This window comes from Heteronotia binoei, chromosome 2, assembly GCF_032191835.1.
Source record: "Heteronotia binoei isolate CCM8104 ecotype False Entrance Well chromosome 2, APGP_CSIRO_Hbin_v1, whole genome shotgun sequence".
Taxonomy (NCBI): Eukaryota; Metazoa; Chordata; class Lepidosauria; order Squamata; family Gekkonidae; genus Heteronotia; species Heteronotia binoei.
This window is the reverse complement of record NC_083224.1, coordinates 13,624,487-13,645,569: the sequence shown is the minus strand read 5'-3', so window position 1 is coordinate 13,645,569 and position 21,083 is coordinate 13,624,487. Positions and strand designations below refer to the sequence as shown.

The 21,083-nt window shown below is 49.6% G+C and overlaps 2 protein-coding genes across 3 annotated transcripts in view; both read right to left on the bottom strand.

The window, feature by feature from the left end:
- DNAJC5 (DnaJ heat shock protein family (Hsp40) member C5) overlaps positions 1–21,083 on the bottom strand; it is a 188,003-nt gene that overhangs the window by 105,567 nt on the left and 61,353 nt on the right. The window lies entirely within an intron of this gene.
- LOC132590764 (uridine-cytidine kinase-like 1) overlaps positions 1–21,083 on the bottom strand; it is a 40,899-nt gene that overhangs the window by 6,571 nt on the left and 13,245 nt on the right. The window contains exons 4-7 of the mRNA XM_060263691.1: positions 21,041–21,057; positions 6,413–6,511; positions 3,529–3,622; positions 248–310 (exon numbers count right to left, since the gene is read on the bottom strand). Coding sequence (XP_060119674.1) covers positions 248–310; positions 3,529–3,622; positions 6,413–6,511; positions 21,041–21,057 — 273 coding nt within the window. The remainder of the gene's footprint in view (positions 1–247; positions 311–3,528; positions 3,623–6,412; positions 6,512–21,040; positions 21,058–21,083) is intronic.

Genomic DNA, 21,083 nt, shown 5'->3' with positions numbered 1-21,083 from the left:
TGGGGAATCAAGTCCGGTTCTCCCAGATAAGAGTCTGCACACTTAACCACTACACCAAACTGGCTCTCAGTATTCTGGGGGAGAGAGAAAAAAATCTCTTTGTCAACTCTCTCCGCCCCATGCATAATTTTATAAACCTCCATCGTGTCTTTTCTCAACTAAGAAGCCCCAGAGAGTCTTCAGCCTTCCTTCATAGGGAAGGTGCTCCAACCCCCTCATCGTATTGGCTGCCCTCCTCTGGACTTACTTGCTTCCCACTGTACGTTCGCCCTTCGTAGTCATGGCCTTGCGGGGTCTGAACCGTGCAGCTCTAGAGAGAGAAAGCCACAAGAGATCGTCCAAACATGAACGTGTTGCTGCGGGTAAAACTTTATTGCTCCCCAGAGCTCTCTGCGCTTCCGCAAGACAAGCCTTTATTGTTTTATATGCCATTAAAGGTTGGCTTAAGCTTAAGCCTTTATTGGCATATATAAAAAATAGAAAATAGAGGGTCGGCCAGGTTACAGATTAGGAGAGTAGAAGATCCATACAGAATAAAATTAGGATTACAAGCTAAAAACAAAGTCGCAACATAGTAAAACCTGATCGGTTTTACTAGGGTTTTTTTTTTTTGCCTACAACTCCCATCAGCCCCAGCCAGCATGGCCAATGGCTGGGGCTGATGGGAGTTGTAGGCAAAAAACATAGTAAAAACTTATCGGGATGAGCAGCCATAGAGCCATAAAGAAACTTTGCTACTAATTCAGTTATTTCCGAATCAGAATTATCAATAATAATAAAAAAAAGCACCTTAAAAATCATCAGAAGTCTCTAAAAGCTGGGCCAATATGGGATATAACTTGCAGGCACCAAATAAATGACGCAAAATGAACGAAGGCATGCCAGTCCATTCACTTCTGTAATATTCACTTCTTCTCAGTGTTGTTTGATATTCGTCAGAGATTATTTATTTATTTATGCTGGGGGTGGCCAACGGTAGCTCTCCAGAGGTTTTTTTTGCCTACAACTCCCATCAGCCCCAGCCAGCATGGCCAATGGCTGGGGCTGATGGGAGTTGTAGGCAAAAGACATCCGGAGATCTACCGTTGGCCACCCCTGATTTACGCCATTTATAATCCACCTTTCGCATTTAGGAATCAAAAGGGATTACACAGAGCAGGTCAATGCAATCACCGGGGGTGGTGGTGGGGGAGGTTCATTAAACAACCCAAGAGGATTCAGGTTGTAGAACCAACCAGAAATCTAAAAACAGAACTGAAGCTAAACCTATGCCATGATGCATTAAGAGAGTTTCAGGTGGACGGCCGTGTTGGTAGGGTTGCCAAGTCCAATTTAAGAAATATCTGGGGACTTTGGGGGCGGAGCCAGGAGACATTGGGGGCGGAGCCAAGAGCAAGGATGTGACAAGCATAATTGAACTTCAAAGGGAGTTCTGGTCATCACATTTAAAGGGACTGCAGAAATTTTTAAATGTCTTCCTTCCATAGGAAATAATGAAGGATAGGGGCACCTTCTTTTGGGGCTCATATAATTGGACCCCCTGGTCCAATCTTTTTGAAACTTGGGAGGTATTTTGGGGAGAGGCACTAGATGCTATACTGAAAATTTGGTGCCTCTATCTCAAAAAACAGCCCCCCCAGAGCCCCCGATACCCGCGGATCAATTCCCCATCATTCCCTATGGGAATTATTCGTGGAGGTGCATGATGGCTCTGGGGGCGGGGCTTCCCCCGCCGGCCAGCTGGCTAGGGGAGGGGGGAAGCCTGTAAAACCGGGGGATCCCCCTGTGGGACCTGGGGATTGGGAAGCCTACGTGTTGGTCTGAAACAACAGAACGACGTTGGATTCCAGTGGTACCTTTAAGACCAACAGAGTTTATTCAAGGTATAAGCTTTCATGTGCATACACATTTTTGGTCCCTGAAGAAGCGTGCATGCACACAAAAGCTTATAGCCGCGATTCAACTTTATTGGTCTTAAAGGTGTCACTGGACTCCAACTTGGCTCTTTCATGACACATTAAGGGAGCAATCTTAAGCGAGTCTACTCAGGAGGAAGTCCTATTTTATTCAGTGGGGCTTACTCCCAAGAAAACGTTCTTAGGATTGCAGCCTAAAGGATGCATACAGGATATTTGCCCTGGGCCTTGAAAAGCATTACTGCACAGCAACCAAATCCTTTCCCTCTCCCAGTCTGAAAATTCAAGAAAGGCAACCCAGCCTCTCCATCCAGGAATCACTTATTATTTAAAAAAATTATGTCCCCTTTTCACTCCCCAGGGCGAGGAACCAAAATGAACAATTAAAAATGCATTTAGATTTTTTGAATTTTTTTTTAAATTACACACAATGAAATTTGATTTTACTTGCTTTTACTTATAAATAACTATTCACGGGGGTGGGATTTTAGAAGGAGCTCCTTTGCATATTAGGCCACACCCCCTGATGTAGCCAATCCTCCAAGAGCTCACAAGGGTCTTTTTTGTAAGCTCTTGGAGAATTGGCTACATCGGGGTGTGTGGCCTAATTGTTAGAATTCCACCCTGACTGTTCATAATATTTGAAAATTATTCATAAATTTATACTTTTCCTTCTCTTTTCCTTCTGTACACCATCTTTTTTTTAAAAAAAATTAGAAATTAATCACAAAAAATGCATTTAAAATGATTAAATAACTCAACGCAAACACTTAAACATAATTTAAAAAAAAAAAAAAACACTGCCTCTTGTACTCCTTCCACTATTCGGCTAGAGCTGAGGAGAATATTCAGTTCAAAAACCGTAATGGGCGAATAACGAATGGCAAAGCCCCCATTTAATTCTTTCTTTTCGAGGACCATTCACAGCTACAAAGAAGCAGAGGGGGCTCTTCCAATCCTGATTAGGAAAAGGAAAGGACCCCTGTGCAAGCACCAGTCGTTTCCGACTCTGGGGTGACGTTGCTTTCACAATGTCTTCACAGCAGACTTTTTTACGGGGTGGTTTGCCCCATGGCGCAGAGTGTTAAAGCTGCAGTACTGCAGTCCTAAGCTCTGCTCACGACCTGAGTTCGATCCCTGGTGGAAGCTGGGTTTTCAGATAGCCAGCTCGAGGTTGACTCAGCCTTCCATCCTTCCGAGGTCGGTCAAATGAGTACCCAGCTTGCTGGTGGGGGGGAAGTGTAGATGACTGGGGAAGGCAAGGGCAAACCACCCTGTAAAAAGTCTGCCGTGAAAACATGAAAGCAACGTCACCCCAGAGTCGGAAACGACTGGTACTTGCACAGGGGACCTCTCCTTTCCTTGCCATTGCCTTCCCCAGTCTTTTACGCTTTCCCCTCAGCAAGCTGGGTACTCATTTTACTGACCTCAGAAGGATGGAAGGCTGAGTCAACCTTGAGCCGGCTACCTGAAAACCCAGCTTCCGCCGGAATCGAACTCAGGTCGTGAGCAGAGAGTTCAAACCACAGTACTACAGTACCGCTTGGATCTGTCCACTGATTAAGACAGCTGCAAAAACAACCTTCTGCTCAGCCCTCTTCAAAGAACTGACCTGGAACGGCAGAAACGACAAGGCGTGTTCAATCAGCAGTCGCATCAGGCGCTTGGAATAGAAGATAAACTCGTCTCGGCTGGTCTCCTTGTTCCTAGAAAAGGATAAACGGGGTGGGCGAGAAATGTGCATGATCTGGTTTTTTCCCCCCAAGGGAGAAATGACAGCTCTTAGGGGTGGTGGATGGAAGAAAGGGGTCTGAGGCCACAACAGAGAAACGAGGCCTGCAGAAGCCCCCCCTTTTGATAACGTCCACAAATTGTCCCACCACGACAAGCAAACCATCTTGGATCTGTCCACTGTAGCCAGATTGGTTTGCAAGAGCCTAGACCAAGGGTGGCCAAACTTGCTTAACTTAGGAGCCACACAGAATAAACATCAGAGGTTTGAGAGCCGCAAGTCATGAACATCAGATGTTTGAGAGCTGGAAGGAAGACGGGGGGGAGGGAGGAAGAGGTGGAAAGAAAGCAACTTTAACTTTAGAGGCATCCTCCAAGCTGCCAGTTGGCTTCGCTCGGAGAAATGATTTAAAGAGACAAGCACCTTCTCCAAGCTGGCCGATGGGGCAGTAGGGGCTTCGAGAGCCACACAATATGTGTGAAAGAGCCACATGCGGCTCCCGAGCTACAGTTTGTTTGTTTTTCCTATTCTACCATGCTTTATTCCCTCTAGTGCAGGAGTCCCCAACCCCTGGTTGGTGGACTGGTACCAGTCCGTAGCCTGTTAGCAACTGGGCTGAATGTTGTATAATTATTTCATTATATGTTACAATGTTGTAATAATAATAATAGTAAGAAGACGACATTGGATTTATATCCCACCCTTCACTCTGAATCTCAGAGTGGCTCACAATCTCCTTTGCCTTCCTCCCCCACAACAGACACCCTGTGAGATTAGCAGGGTTGAGAGAGCTCTCACAGAAACTGTCTTTTCAAGGACAGCTCTGCGAGAGCTATGGCTGACCCAAGGCCATTTCAGCAGCTGCAAGTGGAGGAGTGGAGGAATCAAACCTGGTTCTCCCACATAAGAGTCCGCACACTTAACCACTAAAAAGGTTAAGGTAGTCCCCTGTGCAAGCACCAGTTGTTTCCAACTCTGGGGTGATGTTGCTTTCACAACGTTTTCACGGCACTTTTTACGGGGTGGTTTGCCATTGCCTTCCCCAGTTATCTACACTTTCCCCCCAGCAAGCTGGGGACTCATTTGACTGACCTCGGAAGGATGGAAGGCTGAGTCAACCTGAGCCAGCTACCTGAACCCAACTTCCGCCAGGATCGAACCCCAAATTAATAGAATTAAAGTGCACAATTGTATCATCCTGAAACCATCCCCCCTCCTCCTGCCCCCGGTCCGTGGAAACACTGTCTTCCACAAAACCAGTCCCTGGTGCCAAAAAGGTTGGGCACCGCTGCTCTACAATATTGAATTGTCACAAATACTTGCAGTTTAAATTTACAGGGAGACAGCCCAGGCAAGCCCTATCTTACCAGATCTTGGAAGCTAAACTGGGCTGACCCTGGCAAGTACTTGGATGGGAGACCTTCAAGGAATACCAGGGATGGGACATGGAGGCAGGCAAGCAAGCCACCTCCCTAAAACATCCAAGCCCCACTGGGGGTTGTCAGAAGTCAGCCACGATTTCCATGCATGCATATACCCACACACAAATACAACAACAAAAATCCGCAGAGAGATATGGCAGACACAAAGCGGTGTAATATTAGATTGGCCACTAGAGGGAGCAAAACATGTGAGGAACAGGGAAAAAAACAAAACCCTGAAGCGACAGGAATACATGAGCGAGGAAAATTAGAATATGGAAAAGCCATAGTTTTTTAATTCCCCAACAGGAAAGATTCCCAAAGATTTGGACCACAATTGAGCTTTAAGATATATTGGCTTCCATTGTTTCAAAGTTCATACTGTGAGGGAATCACATTTCAGTTTCTTTCTTTCTTTCTTTCTTTCTTTCTTTCTTTCTTTCTTTCTTTCTTTCTTTCTTTCTTTCTTTCTCTATATCGCCTAGTCCTCACCCTGGTGAGCTACTCTTCTATGTACTGAGGTTACACCCCCCCACCCTCCCCAATATAGGGAATAATTCAAGAATGTGCGGCTTCCTTGCATTCTGAAACGGTACAGACCCCAAAGTCTGGGCCCTCTGTAATTTTAATGAATGTCTAGCCATGTGGTACATGTAACGTACCACAGACAAGTTCTGTGGTACATGTGACACGGAACCTCCTCCCAGGACTCTGAGGTGAGCAAATGACCCAAACACGCTTCCTGCAGGCAGAGTTTTCCTCGCCCTCAAATGGAGGTCGATTTTAAGGAGGCAAGCCCAGAGCAGTGACTCATGCAGAGTGGCAACACGGAGTCTCCTCCTGTGCCTCTGCGTTGAGTCCACAGCGAACTGAAAAAAAGGGCAGAATCTCCTCCATCACCAAATAGAAATTGATTTTAAAGAGGTGCGAGCAGGAAGTCATACAGAGATGTAGTAGGCAGCCTCCTCGGGTGGCTTGCCTGTTCTTTAATTAACTTATTCCTGGTTGAAAATTCATAACTATAGCGCAGATAGATGCTGAGAGAGACTCTGGCTGCGATCACACGTGCGAAATAATACAGTTTCAATCCATTTTCAACGCACTTTCAAACTGGATTTTGCCAGTTTGCACAGTAAAATCCAGCTGGAAAGTGCATTGAATCTGCATTATTTAGCATGTGCGATCGCAGCTTCACTGTCGTTAAAATGCCTGTTAAAAATGATTTAATAACAGAATTATCTCCCAGCTCCAAGTGCTGAAAAGACAGGGGACCAGGGAGCTGATAAAGCCACTGGTCTCCGCCCCCCCCCCACCGCAACAGTGCTGCGGAGTGGGGAACTCACCTGATGATTGTGTGCATGCCCCTGACCTGGGGGGTGTTCTTCAGCACGCTGAGGGTCTTGGGGAGGGGATGGCACTGGTGGGCAGAGGCCAAGGCAGCCCTGGGAAACAGGAGAGCAAACCTGGGTTAAGAGTTCATCGAGACCCTGCCATTCCCCCACCCCCCACAACCGAGGAAAAGAAACCAAAGATCCCCCAGGGGCAGTGGGGTGGATTTTCTCATCCGAACAAACCACACAGACCTTTGATCATATTCAAAACATTTGACGGGCGCACTCATGCCAAATCAGGATTCCCTGGAGATTGGGGGAGGTGGAGCCTGGAGAGGGCGGGGCTTGGAGAGGGGAGGAAGCAGGATAGAACACCATAGCCTCCCCTGCACAGCGGCTGCGGCTCATAACCTGTAGTGCTATCTCGGCTGTGAGGAGGAGGAGACGACTGCAGATTTATACCCCGCCCTTCTCTCTGAATCAGAGACTCAGAGCGGCTTACAATCTCCTTCATCTCTTTCCCCCACAACAGACACCCTGTGAGGCGGGCAGGGCTAAGAGAGCTCCGACAGAAGCTGCCCTTTCAAGGACAACCTCTGCCAGAGCTCTGGCTGACCCAAGGCCATTCCAGCAGGTGCAAGTGGAGGAGTGGGGAATCAAACCCGGTTCTCCCAGATAAGAGTCTGCGCCCTTAACCACTACACCAAACTGGCTCTCTAACCCAATGCCCTAGAGCCCATCCTTCAAAGCAGCCGTTTTGTCATGCTAGTGGGGCAGGCTTGGAGGGGGTGGGGTGTGTGTGACAGAAGACATCTCTTTCTGAAAAAGGACTGATCAAGCTGGGTTGTCAAGTCTGTAGCCGTAGGAAAGAGCAAGACTCCAGCAGCACCTGAAAGGCGAACAAAATCTGTGGCGGGGTAGTTTTCGTCACTGCTCATGGCTTCAGATAAAAGAGGGCAGGCCGCCCCCCCCCTCCCCGCATGCACGGCCTCCCCAGCCTGGCTAAAGTTGACGGCCGCAAAGTTTGGGGATGAGTCACGTCTCGATGACGCGTTTTGTTAAAAATAAAAACTGCCCAGACCTTCCCTTGTCAGGTTTCTGTGTGGTTGGTTGGGACGGAGGGAGAGCTTCGAAGAGACTTTTCGCTGCGGCCCGAATCACACGTGCAAGAAAACGCCGAGGGGATGAGCAAACGGGGAATGTTAATAAGACAAAAGCCAGCTTAGTATGCTATGCCTGTGGTTAAAAACACATACGCACACTAAAAAAGAGAGAGAGAGAGAGAGAGAGAGAACACAAGCAGATCAAAATAATGTGGATTAGCCAGGAACTCACATAGCCTTGCTTGAAAGACCTACGCTTATGGAAGAGTGACTGAGCCGGATCCGGGTCTCAGAAACTCTACAAGCTGGTTTGTTCTGTCGCCTGTCTGTCACACTCCCCTCCCTCAATGCTGCTCCCCCATTGGCTGTCAGTAGGGCTTTTTTTCGAAGCAGGAACTCCTTTGCATATTAGGCCACCCCCCTCCTATGCAGCCAATCCTCCAAGAGCTTACAGGGCCTACTGTAAGCTCTTGGAGGATTGGCTGCATCAAGGAGGTGTGGCCTAATATGCAAATAAGTCCCTGCTACGAAAAAAGCCTTGACCATCAGACTCTAGAAATGCAACTAGCTCTCTCTGAATATTATATACACATATCCCTGCATCTAATAAGGCTTGCATGGAAACCCTTCTACAGTGCTGTGATTCCATACACAGGGTGGAGAAGTCAGGGCGAGGCCTGGGAAGGTGGGACCCCCAATTGAATTTTGCTATCTTATCTTAAGAGCCCCGTGGTGCAGAGTGGTAAAGCGGTCTGAACTCTCTGCTCAAAACCTGAGTTCGATCCTGGCGGAAGCTGGGTTCAGGTCGCCGGCTTGAGGTTGACTCAGCCTTCCATCCTTCCGAGGTCGGTCAAATGAGTCCCCAGCTTACTGGGGGGAAAGCGGAGATGACTGGGGAAGGCAATGGCAAACCACCCCGTCAAAAGTCTGCCGTGAAAACGTGATGCAACGTCGCTCCAGAGTCGGAAACGGCTGGTGCTTGCACAGGGGACTATCTATACCTTTTTTAAAAAAAAATCTTATCTTATCTGACCTGGATATCCCAGGCTAGCCCGATCTTGTCAGATCTTGGAAGCTAAGCACGGCCAGCCCGGGTGGGAGACCACCAAGGAAGTTCAGGGTTGCTATGCAGAGCCAGGCAAGGGCGAATCGCCACTGCTCATCCGCCCTGATGTGAATGGTCCACCCCAGTCTGATCTTGGCAAAACCAGCCAGTTTTGGAAACCAGGAAACGACAAGAAAATACTCCCTGTGTGCAAAACAATATAAAAATATTATTAAAGTGATTCCTTTTTTACGATACAATATTACAATGACTGCAATACAACAGTGGTCCAATCTCGGTTTTCGTTAGGCGACTAACAGCTGGCAGATGGGAAAATGGCAGCGGCGTTCCACAATAGGAAAAGACATTCGAGAAAGCCTGGAACGCAGCAGATTGTAATGCATTAAGGCACCGCCAAACTACTGCACCTACAGGCAAAAAAGGATGGTCCCAGAAGGAGGATGATCTAGATCCGAAACGAGATTGGATCGGTTCTGGTATCATTGTTGGACTCCATTGAAGGAATACTGCATAAATTCTTCTATGGACAGTAGCGGAGTTCTGCGCTCAGGACGGTATTTTTGCCGTTTTGTAAATTTGTACTGTAGTCATTGTAATATATTACAGCAGCCCTGTGGCACAGAATGGTAAAACAGCAGTACTGCAAGTACTGTGGTCTGAACTCTGTTCACGACCTGAGTTCGATCCCGGCAGAAGCAGGTAGCCGGCCCGAGGTTGACTCAGCCTTCCATCCTTCCGAGGTCGGTCAAATGAGTCCCCAGCTTGCTGGGGGGGGAAGCGTAGAGGACTGGGGAAGGCAACGGCAAATCACCCCGTTAAAAAAGTCTGCTGTGAAAACATTGCGAAAGCAACCTCACCCCAGAGTCGGGAACGACTGGTGCTCGCACAGGGGACCTTTCCTTTCCGTTGTAATATTGCATTGCAAAAAAAAAAAAGGGAATCGCTTGAATAACATTCCGATATTGTTTTGTACACCGAGGGTATTTCCTTGTCGTTTCCTGGTTGCAATCTCTGTGGCCCCAAGTTTTGGAAGCTAAGCAGGCTCAGTACTTGGATGGGAGACCATCCAGGAAGTCTGGGATTGCTACGCAGGGGCAGGCAACGGGAAACCACCTCTGCTCCACTTGGTGTAGTGGTTAAGTGCGCGGACTCTTATCTGGGAGAACCGTGTTTGATTCCCCGCTCCTACACTTGCAGCTGCTGGAATGGCCTTGGGTCAGCCATAGCTCTCGCAGAGGTTGTCCAGGAAAGGGCAGACTCTTATCTGGGAGAACCAGGTTTGATTCCCCACTCCTCCACTTGCAGCTGCTGGAATGGCCTTGGGTCAGCCAGAAGAGGAAGATGATATTGGATTTATATCCCACCCTCCACTCCGAAGAGTCTCAGAGCGGCTCACAATCTCCTTTCCCTTCCTCCCCCACAACAGACACCCTGTGAGGTAGATGAAGACATTGGATTTATATCCCGCCCTCCACTCCGAAGAGTCTCAGAGCGGCTCACAATCTCCTTCACCTTCCTCCCCACAACAGACACCCCGTAAGATAGGTTTGGCTGAGAGAGCTCTCCCAGAAGCTGCCCTTTCATGGACAACCTCTGCAAGAGCTATAGCTGACCCAAGGACATTCCAGCAGCTGCAAGTGGAGGAGCGGGGAATCAAACCCGGTTCTCCCAGATAAGAGTCCGCACACTTAGCCACTACACATATGAACATATGACGCTGCCTTCTACTGAGTCAGACCCTCCTGGGTCTGTGAGGTGGGTGGGGCTGGAGAGGGCTCTCACAGCAGCTGCCCTTTCAAGGACAACCTCTGCCAGAGCTATGGCTGACCCAAGGCCATGCTAGCAGGTGCAAGTGGAGGAGTGGGGAATCAAACCTGGTTCTCCCAGATAAGAGTCCGCACACTTAACCACTACACCAAACTTGCTCTCCTTGCACGACAACCCTGTGAGGCAGGTTAGGCCATGGGACCAGCCCAAGCTCGCTCAGCAAGCTTCGGCGACAGAGCAGGGATTCGAACCTGGTTCTCCTGAATACTCTCTTGGCACTGATTGCTACCCCACACTGGGTCCCCTCCCCACGGTGAAGGCAAAGGGGTTGCTCTGCCTTGGGAGGTTTCTAATGTATAAACCAGATTTTCAAGGGTCCCCCCCTCTCCCCGAAAAGGGTCCAGGGAGGGATGCTGCATTTCGTCTTCCCCTTTTTCAATAATCCATCCGTACCCCTTTCTTAGAGCTGAGAAAGGTGCCCCATATTGGCCTGGAGACAGGTAAAAGGTGGTCTCATCCTGCTAGCTTGGAAGCGTCTTGTTCGCTGGGGCTCCGCCCCCCAGCCCTCGAGAGAATGGAGAATGAAGACCCCCTTCAGGCAGAGAAAGCCCCTTCTCGCTTCTGGTGTTTGGACTCAAGCAGCGTTAAGAACGCGAGAACGTCACGCCCAAGACAGCCGATTCTGTGAACTTAGGCAGATCATGAGAAGGAGGGCGAGAAGGGCTGCGTCAGTGCTTCGATCTCAGGGCCCTTTCTTACACACCCAAGGAAATGCGACAGTCAGCAATTTTTCTCCAGGCCAGCTTGGCCAGGGATCCTGGAAGCTTTTTGCCATCTTCTGGGCATGGGACAGGGGTCCCTGGGGGTCTGGGAGGGAGGAACTTGTGAATTGCCTGCATTCTACAGGGGGGTTGGACTAAATGACCCTTCAAACTCTATGATTCTAGTCCAGTATTCCGTCTCACACAGTGGCCATCCAGTTCCTCTGGAGGGCCAGCAACAGGGCACAGAAGCTGAGGACTTCCCCTGATGTTGCCTCCTGGCTCTGGAATTCAGAGGATCAGTGCCTTTAAATGTGGAAGTTCTTCTTAGGCCCCATGGCTAATAGCCATTTATAGACATCCTCCATGAATCTATCTAATCCCCTTTTAAAGCTGCTTATTCCTGTGGCCATCACAAGATCCTCTGGCAGAGAATTCCACTTTTTACGCACTCTCTGTGTAAAGTGGTATTTCCTTTTGTCCACCCTGAACCAACTGCCCATCAGCTTCATATAATATTCTCGAGTTCTAGTATATTGGGAGAGGAAGAAGAAGTTCTCTTGGTCAACTCTCCCCACCCCACACATAATCTTATAACCTCCTGCAGGTCTTTTTTTTCGTAGCAGGAACTCCTTTGCATATTAGGCCACACCCCTCTTCTATAGCCAATCCTCCAAGAGTTTACAGGGCTCTTATTGCAGGGCCTACTGTTAGCTCACGGAGGATTGGCTACATCAGAGAGGCGTGGCCTAATATGCAAAGGAGTTCCTGTTACAAAGAAAGGCCTGAACTTCTATCTCGAGGCCCGACCCGGAGGCCGGCCACCTGGCAAAAGCTCACACGATTTAGTAGGCAAGCCAAACCAAAAGGGATCGCCGTTTCTCCTCACATATCCCAGCGTAGCTTCCTCTGTTCGCCGGATGGGGACGGGGTGGGGGGTTCGGTCGGGGATGAGGCCAGGCAGGAAACAGACACCCACACAAAGGCATCCAAGGAGGGGAGGGGGGAGAAAAAAAAATCGAAATAAAAAAAACAGAACATGAAATGTGTTTTGTTACACAGAGGAAGAAAGACAGGCACCCTGGAGCACAATCCCAAGGGACCCGAGAGGGGCTATCCCACAGGTGGCCCGAGAACTTTAGAACCTCGCTAGGGTTGACAGTTCCAGATTGGGAAAGTCCTGGAAATTTGGGAGCAGAAACTGGGAATGACTTCACTGTTGCCAGGTGACAGTTGTAATCCGAGAGATCTCCAGGCCCCACCTGAAGGCTGGGCAACCCCTAGGGGTGGGCAGGGCTTATTTTTGTAGCAGGAACTCCTTTGCATATTAGGCCACACGCCCCTGATGTAGCCAATCCTCCAAGAGCTTACAGGGCTGTGAGTACAGGGCCTACTGTAAACTCCAGGAGGATTGGCTACATCAGGGAGGGTGTGGCCTAATATGCAAAGGAGTTCCTGCTACAAAACAAGCCCTGGTGTTGGGACATTCAGATGGCAATTTCCCCCCTCCCTTTTCCTGAATAGCACATGGGCACAGGTCTGCACAACCCCAGTAAAATCAACAGGAGATGGGGGAAATTCACTGTCTCGTGGGTATTACTACAAGCCACTTGGGTATGTCTCACTTCCCTCAGTAATGTTATCTGGAGCTGTCGGCTTTCTTCTCTCCTCCTAGGAAGTCTGTCTTGAGCAAAATACTTTCTATCAGCCTCTGCGAGGGCTATGAAAAGTTGCTCAGAACAGAGAATTCTCATTTGCAGCGAGGGAAGAAATTATCTTACGCAATTTCCCCTCGTCAGATAGAAGAGCTCTGCTGGATCAGGCCAGGGGTCCATCTAGTCCAGCATCCTGTCTCATTCAGCGGCCAACCAGTTCCTCTGGAGGGCCAACAACAGGGCAGAGGCTGAGGCCTTCATAAGAACAACAGAAGAGCCCTCCTGGATCAGGCCAGTGAGGGTCCATCTAGTCCAGCATCCTGCCTCACACAATGGCCAGTCAGTTCCTCTGGAGGGCCAACAGCAGGGCAGAGAGGCTGAGGCCTTCATAAGAACATCAGAAGAGCTCTGCTGGATCAGACCAGTGAGGGTCCATCTAGTCCAGCATCCTGTCTCACACAGTGGCCAACCAGTTCCTCTGAAGGGCCTACAACAGGGCAGAGGCTGAGGCCTTCATAAGAACGTCAGAAGAGCCCTCCTGGATCAGGCCAGTGAGGGTCCATCTAGTCCAGCATCCTGCCTCACACAATGGCCAGTCAGTTCCTCTGGAGGGCCAACAGCAAGGCAGAGAGGCTGAGGCCTTCATAAGAACATCAGAAGAGCCCTGCTGGATCAGACCAGTGAGGGTCCATCTAGTCCAGCCTCCTGTCTCACACAGTGGCCAACTAGGTCCCCTGGAGGGCCAACAACAGGGCATAGAAGCTGAGGCCTTCTTAAGAACATCAGAAGAGCCCTGCTGGATCAGACTAGTGGTTCATCTAGTCCAGCATCCTTTCTTACACATCGCCCAACCTGTCCCTCTGGAAAGCCAATGTTGGCGCATAGAGAGCTAGGCCTTCCCCTGATGTTGCCTCCTGCCTCAAGGATTCAGAGGTTGACTGCCTCTCGCCGCGCAGGTTCCCCTCAGTCACCGCGGCTAGAAGCCCCACAAATGTGTCCAGTCCTCCTTTGAAAGCCATCCCTGGATAAAGCATCTTCAAGGCTCCAGAGCTCTCTAAATGGCAGAACAGCCTGGTCATTTATAGGCAGATTTCCTGAGGCGAAAGCTTTTGAAAACCCGTAACCACAAACATTTCTGCGAGCTGCCTGAAACCTTCGTTACTCGGGAGGAGGGAGGAAACCAACCATTCTGAAAATGAAATGAAAACCGCCCTTTCACAATTGTGGACAGAACCTCTTTCTTGCTGTCTTCGCTTCCGGTCCTCTGGCCCCAGACCCCCCCCCCCCTCCCAGCTATCGCAGCCACATGAGGCTTCCTGTTAACGTTGACCAGCAGTGGAAAATTCTGTCCTCGCCTTTCTTTGGTTTCCAAAAGTCTCACTTTTGCAAACCCGATTTCGCTCTTCCCTCCCCCCCCCCACAGTGAACCAAACGCTTCAAAGAGAAAGCAAGAAAAAAAAGAGGGTGAAGTCTCTTTAAAAAGGTATGACAAAATGTCACCGATTTTTTTTTTAAATAATAATAATAAAAAAAAAATCTGACAGGAAGCAGATGGGAGGTGCAAAAGCAAGATACCAGCCAAGGCATTTCAAACGGGAGACAGAGGCTGCCTCGAATGAGGCCTGGTCTTGTCAAAGCCAGGCTAGGAGCTCAGCTATTTTGAGGGTGTCTTGAAACCATCAAGGCTTGCGAGGGGTGGGGAAAGACGTCCCAGAGACACCCGGAAGGGATCTATTTCTAGCATGTGGCGGGCTCAACTTTGAAGGGTTTCCATAGCGGGTTCAAAAAGGTCTCTTTGGTTCAATCGGCTCCAATCCCTTGGAAGTTCTCAATTGTGCTTTATAACTTCAGAGATGTGCTCTTTATGTTTAAGCTCGGAACTTACTTTTATCCATATAGATAGTTACATGGTGGCATTGTGAAGTTATCCTAGCTTTTGGTAGTAAATAAGCCAGTATGACAGACTAAAAAAATTTCCCCCTTATATTTTTCTTTTTTCTTGTTTCTAATTATTCCGCTTGCTATTTTTTTTCCTTTCCCTTTCCTTCTTTCGCCTTGTAGGTAATTAAGGACGAATAGATACGGTTTACGATTTGACTGACAGAACTGTAAGAAATCACAAAAGGTCACAAATTGTAGAATTTAACGGCAACAGTTGGTTAAAATATGGCGGCTTGCGAGTATAATGACTCTTGTAGCTTTTTCTGTAGTAGACATAATTGTAGTGTGTACACTTATTCTTTTCTGGTATTTCCCCCCCTTCTTCTTTTATCTAAACTCAATAAAAAAACTGGAAACTGGAAGTTTCCAATTGTTTCGCCAAACAAGGCCTGTAAGCAAGCCCCCCCCCCCCCCCCCCCCCCGCACCTTATAAGAACCTAAGAGATGCCATGTTGGATCAGGCCAATGGGCCATCCAGTCCAACACTCTGTGTCTCACAGTGGCCAAAACAACCAGGTGCCATCAGGAGGTCCACCAGTGGGGACAGGACACTAGAAGCCCTCCCACTGTGCCCCTCCAAGGACCAAGAATACAGAGCATCACTGCCCCCAGACATAACATAAAAGAAGCCATGTTGGATCAGGTCAAGGGCCCATCCAGTCCAACACTCTGTGTCACACAGTGGCCAAAAAACCTCCAAGTGCCAGTAGGAGGTCACAAGTGGGGCTAGAAGCCCTCTCACTTTCCCCCTAGCTCTTACTGCTCAACGAGTGATCTATCAAGATGGGTCGATGTGTTAGTCTGTCTGCGGCAGCAGAAAAGAGTAACAGTCCAGAACCTAAGCGACTGGTTCGTTTTTCCCACTGCAGAATCGAGTTCCTAACCCCATATTTGCAAAGAGAATAGAAGAAGCGGGCTGTCTATGAGGAGATCTTGGTGGGCAGCAACTCTTTTTTTTGGAGCAGGGACTCCTTAGCATATTAGGCCACATCCTCCCTGATGTAGCCAATCCCCCAGGAGCTTACAGTAGGCCCTGTACTAAGAGCCCTGTAAGCTCTTGGAGGATTGGCCAAATCAGGGGGCGTGGCCTAATATGCAAAGGAGTCCCTGCTACAAAAAAAAAAGCCCTGGTTGGCTGGGAAAAGGGGGCTTAATTCCTCTCCGATTTAACCTGCAAATGCCCTATTCCTGACTGGCATTAACCCATATGGACTGTTTTGTGTTTCTAGAACCAGGCTGCGGGATGGGGGGGGAAGTGGGTGTATGGGAGAACATAAGAGAAGCCATGTTGGACCAGGCCAATGGCCCATTCAGTCCAACACTCTGTGTCACACAGTGGCCACAACCCAGGTGGCATCAGGAGATCCATCAGTGGGGCCAGGACACTAGAAGCCCTCCCACTGTGCCCCTCCAAGCACCAAGAACACAGAGCATCACTGCCCCGGACAGAGAATTCGAACAATACTCTGTGGCTAACAGCCACTGCTGGACCTCTGCTGCACATTTACCCTTGTAATATCTTCCCTGGCTTTTGGTTGTTCGAAAGTTCAAAGTATGATGCTACAAAGGTAGGAATCAAAAATACATTCTTGATCTCTGCACCGGGGGCACTTTCAGACACAACGTGATTCTAGTGCCCAAGCAATCTGAAATATTTTTCTGATTCTGGCCTGATTCAAATCAAAACCAAAAGGGACTGAGCTCCCAAAGTGCAATTGTGGTCTGTATTAACAGAAGTATAGTGTCTGGATCACGTGAAGTGATGGTATCACTTTACTCTGCTCTGGTAAGACCTCACCTGGAGCACTGTGCTCAGTTTTGGGCACCACATTTTAAGAAGGATATAGACAAGCTGAAACGGGTCCAGAGGAGGGTGATGAAGATGGTGAGGGGTCTGGAGACCGAGTCCCATGAAGAAAGGTTGAAGGAGCTGGGGATGTTTAGCCTGGAGAGGAGGTGGCTGAGTGGTGATATGATCACCACCTTCAAGTCCTTGAAGGGCTGTCCTATAGAGGATGGTGTAGAATGTTTTCTGTCACCCCAGAAGGTAGGACCAGAACCAATGGGTTGAGGTTAAATCAGAAGAGTTTCCGGTTCAACATTAGGAAGAACTTCCTGACAGTTAGAGCGGTTCCTCAGTGGAACAGGCTTCCTCCTTGGGAGGTGGTGGGCTCTCCTTCCTTGGAGGTTTTTAAACAGAGGCTAGATGGGCATCTGACAGCAATGCGGATCCGGTGAACTTAGGGGGAGGTGTTTGTGAATTTCCTGCATTGCGCAGAGGGTTGGACTAGATGACCTTGGGGGGATTCCCTTCAACCTCTATCATAGTATGATTCCGTATTCTTACGCTCATTGGTCAAGACCACCCCATTGTATGCAAAGGGCTTAAACCGAGGATAAGATGGAGACCTTGTGCAAACGCTGTCCCGCGTGCCACTCTCTACTGCCCTCCATTGCTGCAAAGAACACTGGCGTTGGGTACAGAACTCGTCTCCCCAAGGAAATCAGCTGCCGTTTGTAAAAGGAAGCAGCAAGCTGGACAGAGAGGTTCAACGGCCAGCAGCAGGAGGGAAGAGAAACACAAGGTTTCTCATTGGTTTAGCAGCTGTGGCGGAATTTGGAAAGGAGACGGGAAACCCACGTATTCCTATTGACATTACAGGTGTCTTTGTATACAAGCAAGACTCTGGTTCTTTCCCATCAACCCCTGCGGCCTAGATGCGGAGTTGAGTCTCCAGTATATGAGTGCCTCAGGTCTTGAACTTTAGTTTACATTCCAGCAGGGGTGGAATTCTAACAGGAGCTCCTTTGCATATTAGGCCACACACCCCCTGATGTAGCCAATCCTCCTGGAGCTTTCAGCAGGCCCTGTACTAAAAGCCCTGCAAGCTCCAGGATTGGCTACATCAGAGAGGCGTGGCCCAGGGGTGGAATTCTAGCAGAAGCGCCTTTGCATATTAGGCCACACCCCCCTGATGTAGCCAATCCTCCTGGAGCTTTCAGCAGGCCCTGTACTAAGAGCCCTGCAAGCTCCAGGACTGGCTACATCAGAGAGGCGTGGCCCAGGGGTGGAATTCTAGCAGAAGCGCCTTTGCATATTAGGCCACACACCCCTGATGTAGCCAATCCTCCTGGAGCTTTCAGCAGGCCCTGTACTAAAAGCCCTGCAAGCTCCAGGACTGGCTACATCAGAGAGGCGTGGCCCAGGGGTGGAATTCTAGCAGAAGTGCCTTTGCATATTAGACCACACCCCCCTGATGTAGCCAATCCTCCTGGAGCTTTCAGCAGGCCCTGTACTAAAAGCCCTGCAAGCTCCAGGATTGGCTACATCAGAGAGGCGTGGCCCAGGGGTGGAATTCTAGCAGAAGCGCCTTTGCATATTAGGCCACACCCCCCTGATGTAGCCAATCCTCCTGGAGCTTTCAGCAGGCCCTGTACTAAAAGCCTTGCAAGCTCCAGGATTGGCTACATCAGAGAGGCGTGGCCCAGGGGTGGAATTCTAGCAGAAGCGCCTTTGCATATTAGGCCACACCCCCCTGATGTAGCCAATCCTCCTGGAGCTTTCAGCAGGCCCTGTACTAAAAGCCCTGCAAGCTCCAGGATTGGCTACATCAGAGAGGCGTGGCCCAGGGGTGGAATTCTAGCAGAAGCGCCTTTGCATATTAGGCCACACCCCCCCTGATGTAGCCAATCCTCCTGGAGCTTTCAGCAGGCCCTGTACTAAAAGCCCTGCAAGCTCCAGGATTGGCTACATCAGAGAGGCGTGGCCCAGGGGTGGAATTCTAGCAGAAGCGCCTTTGCATATTAGGCCACACACCCCTGATGTAGCCAATCCTCCTGGAGCTTTCAGCAGGCCCTGTACTAAAAGCCCTGCAAGCTCCAGGATTGGCTACATCAGAGAGGCGTGGCCCAGGGGTGGAATTCTAGCAGAAGCGCCTTTGCATATTAGGCCACACCCCCCTGATGTAGCCAATCCTCCTGGAGCTTTCAGCAGGCCCTGTACTAAAAGCCTTGCAAGCTCCAGGATTGGCTACATCAGAGAGGCGTGGCCCAGGGGTGGAATTCTAGCAGAAGCGCCTTTGCATATTAGGCCACACCCCCCTGATGTAGCCAATCCTCCTGGAGCTTTCAGCAGGCCCTGTACTAAAAGCCCTGCAAGCTCCAGGATTGGCTACATCAGAGAGGCGTGGCCCAGGGGTGGAATTCTAGCAGAAGCGCCTTTGCATATTAGGCCACACCCCCCCTGATGTAGCCAATCCTCCTGGAGCTTTCAGCAGGCCCTGTACTAAAAGCCCTGCAAGCTCCAGGATTGGCTACATCAGAGAGGCGTGGCCCAGGGGTGGAATTCTAGCAGAAGCGCCTTTGCATATTAGGCCACACCCCCCTGATGTAGCCAATCCTCCTGGAGTTTACAGGGCTCTTTTTGGATTGATCCAAGCGGGCAGCCGTGTTGGTCTGAAGCAACACAACACAGCAGTAGACAAGTGGCACCTTTAAGACCAACTAAGTTTTATTCAGAACGTAAGCATCTGATGAAGTCTGCTTAGAGCATACAAAAGCTTACATTCTGAATAAAACTGTTGGTCTTAAAGGTGCCACTTGCCTACTGCTTTGTTCTAAGGCTCTTTTTTGTAAGCTCTTGGCGGATTGGCTACATTGGGGGGGGTGGCCTAATATGCAAAGGAGCTCCTGCTAGAATTCCACCCTGCATTCCAGGAGATACCATGCACCATTCCCAAGACACAACAGTTATACCTTGCGATAAGTCTGACCGGGACCTTCTGACCTTGTGCGTTGTTAGGGGGGGGCCCTGTCGATGCTGTTAAAAGGTGAGGGGTCTGGTTTTTATCTGCTTCTGTTGTTTTGTCATTTGACATCTAACCAGGGATGGAATTCTAGCAGAAGCGCCTTTGCATATTAGGCCACTCCCCCCCCGCCCCGATGTAGCCAATCCTCCTGGAGCTTACAAGGCTCTTTTTTGTAAGCTCTTGGAGGATTGGCTACATCAGGGGTGTGTCGCCTAATACGCAAAGGAGCTCCTGCTAGAATTCATAGAATCTTAGTGTTGGAAGGGACCTCCAGGGTGATCTAGTCCAACCCCCTGCACAATGCAGGAAACTCACAAAGACCTCCCCCTAAATTCACAGGATCCTCATCACTGTCAGAGGGCCATCTAGCCTCTGTTTAAAACCCCCCAAGGAAGGAGAGCCCACCACCTCCCGAGGAAACCTGTTCCACTGAGGAACCGCTCTAACGGTCAGGAAGTTCTTCCTAATGTTGAGCCGGAAACTCTTTTGATTTAATTTCAACCCCTTGGTTCTGGCCCTAATGGGTTGAAATTAAATCAAGAGTTTCCGGCTCAACCTTAGGAAGTACTTCCTGACCGTTAAGACTGTTAGATTCTACCTCTGCATCCTCCTATATAGTCTGTAGTGTCAATAGGGTATAAATACTGCTGACCTTTTGATAGTTTGGGGTCACTCGGTGACTGTTCAATTACAGCCCCAAATGACAGCCAAAGAGATCCCCTTTTTGTATTTGTGTACACTTTGAATTATTTTCTTTCTTTTGGTTACTACCTGAGTATCTGGCTCTTAGTCACAATAAGCAGAGGGGGGGGGGGTGGAATTGCTTGTCTCTTTCCTTTTGCCCGATGGGTCCCTAACTCCCTGCTGATTATTGCACCCCAGGCCTTGAATTCAGGAGCTCACAGAAGCGCAGCTCCTGAACCTTACTGAGGGTTCCCCCGCCTTCCTTGTCATTGAATAGTACGTGCAGCTGCATAACAATCCCTGGATTAGGAGATCGGGCAGCCAGCCAGCCCACCAGGAGCTTTTGCCACACCCCCAGCAGCCCTCATTAACCCCTGGAGAAGCCCACACCGCCCTTTCTCCACATGTGATTTTTGGGCAGCAGGTGGGGTGGCTTGCTGGCCTTTTGACTGTGGGGGGGGAGGGGCGGCCAAAGAGACCCCCTGGTGAGCATGGCCTGCTTGGCTAGCTCAGGAGTAAGGAACGTTGGCTCTCCAGATGTTTTTTGCCTACGACTCCCATCAGCCCCAGCCAGCATGGCCAGTCGCTGGGCTGATGGGAGTTGTAGGCAAAAAACATCTGGAGAGCCAACGTTCCCTGCCCCTGCTGGATCTCCAGCTAGCCCAAGCAGGCTTCGCTCGCCCGGGGCTCTCCTTTCTTGTGTCAGGTTGCTTTTGGCTGTGCTAACGAGCTCCACTACCTATTTTTCTACAAAATAACCCCTGCTGCACCCCATAGTTTTCTTCCCTGCAACAGCAGCCCCGGTTGTTCCAAATGCCTTGGATGTCTCAGAGAGAGGAGAGAGTTAGGCCTTACCTGACACTGAGTTCACGCTGCCGCGGCAACACGAAGACACCGT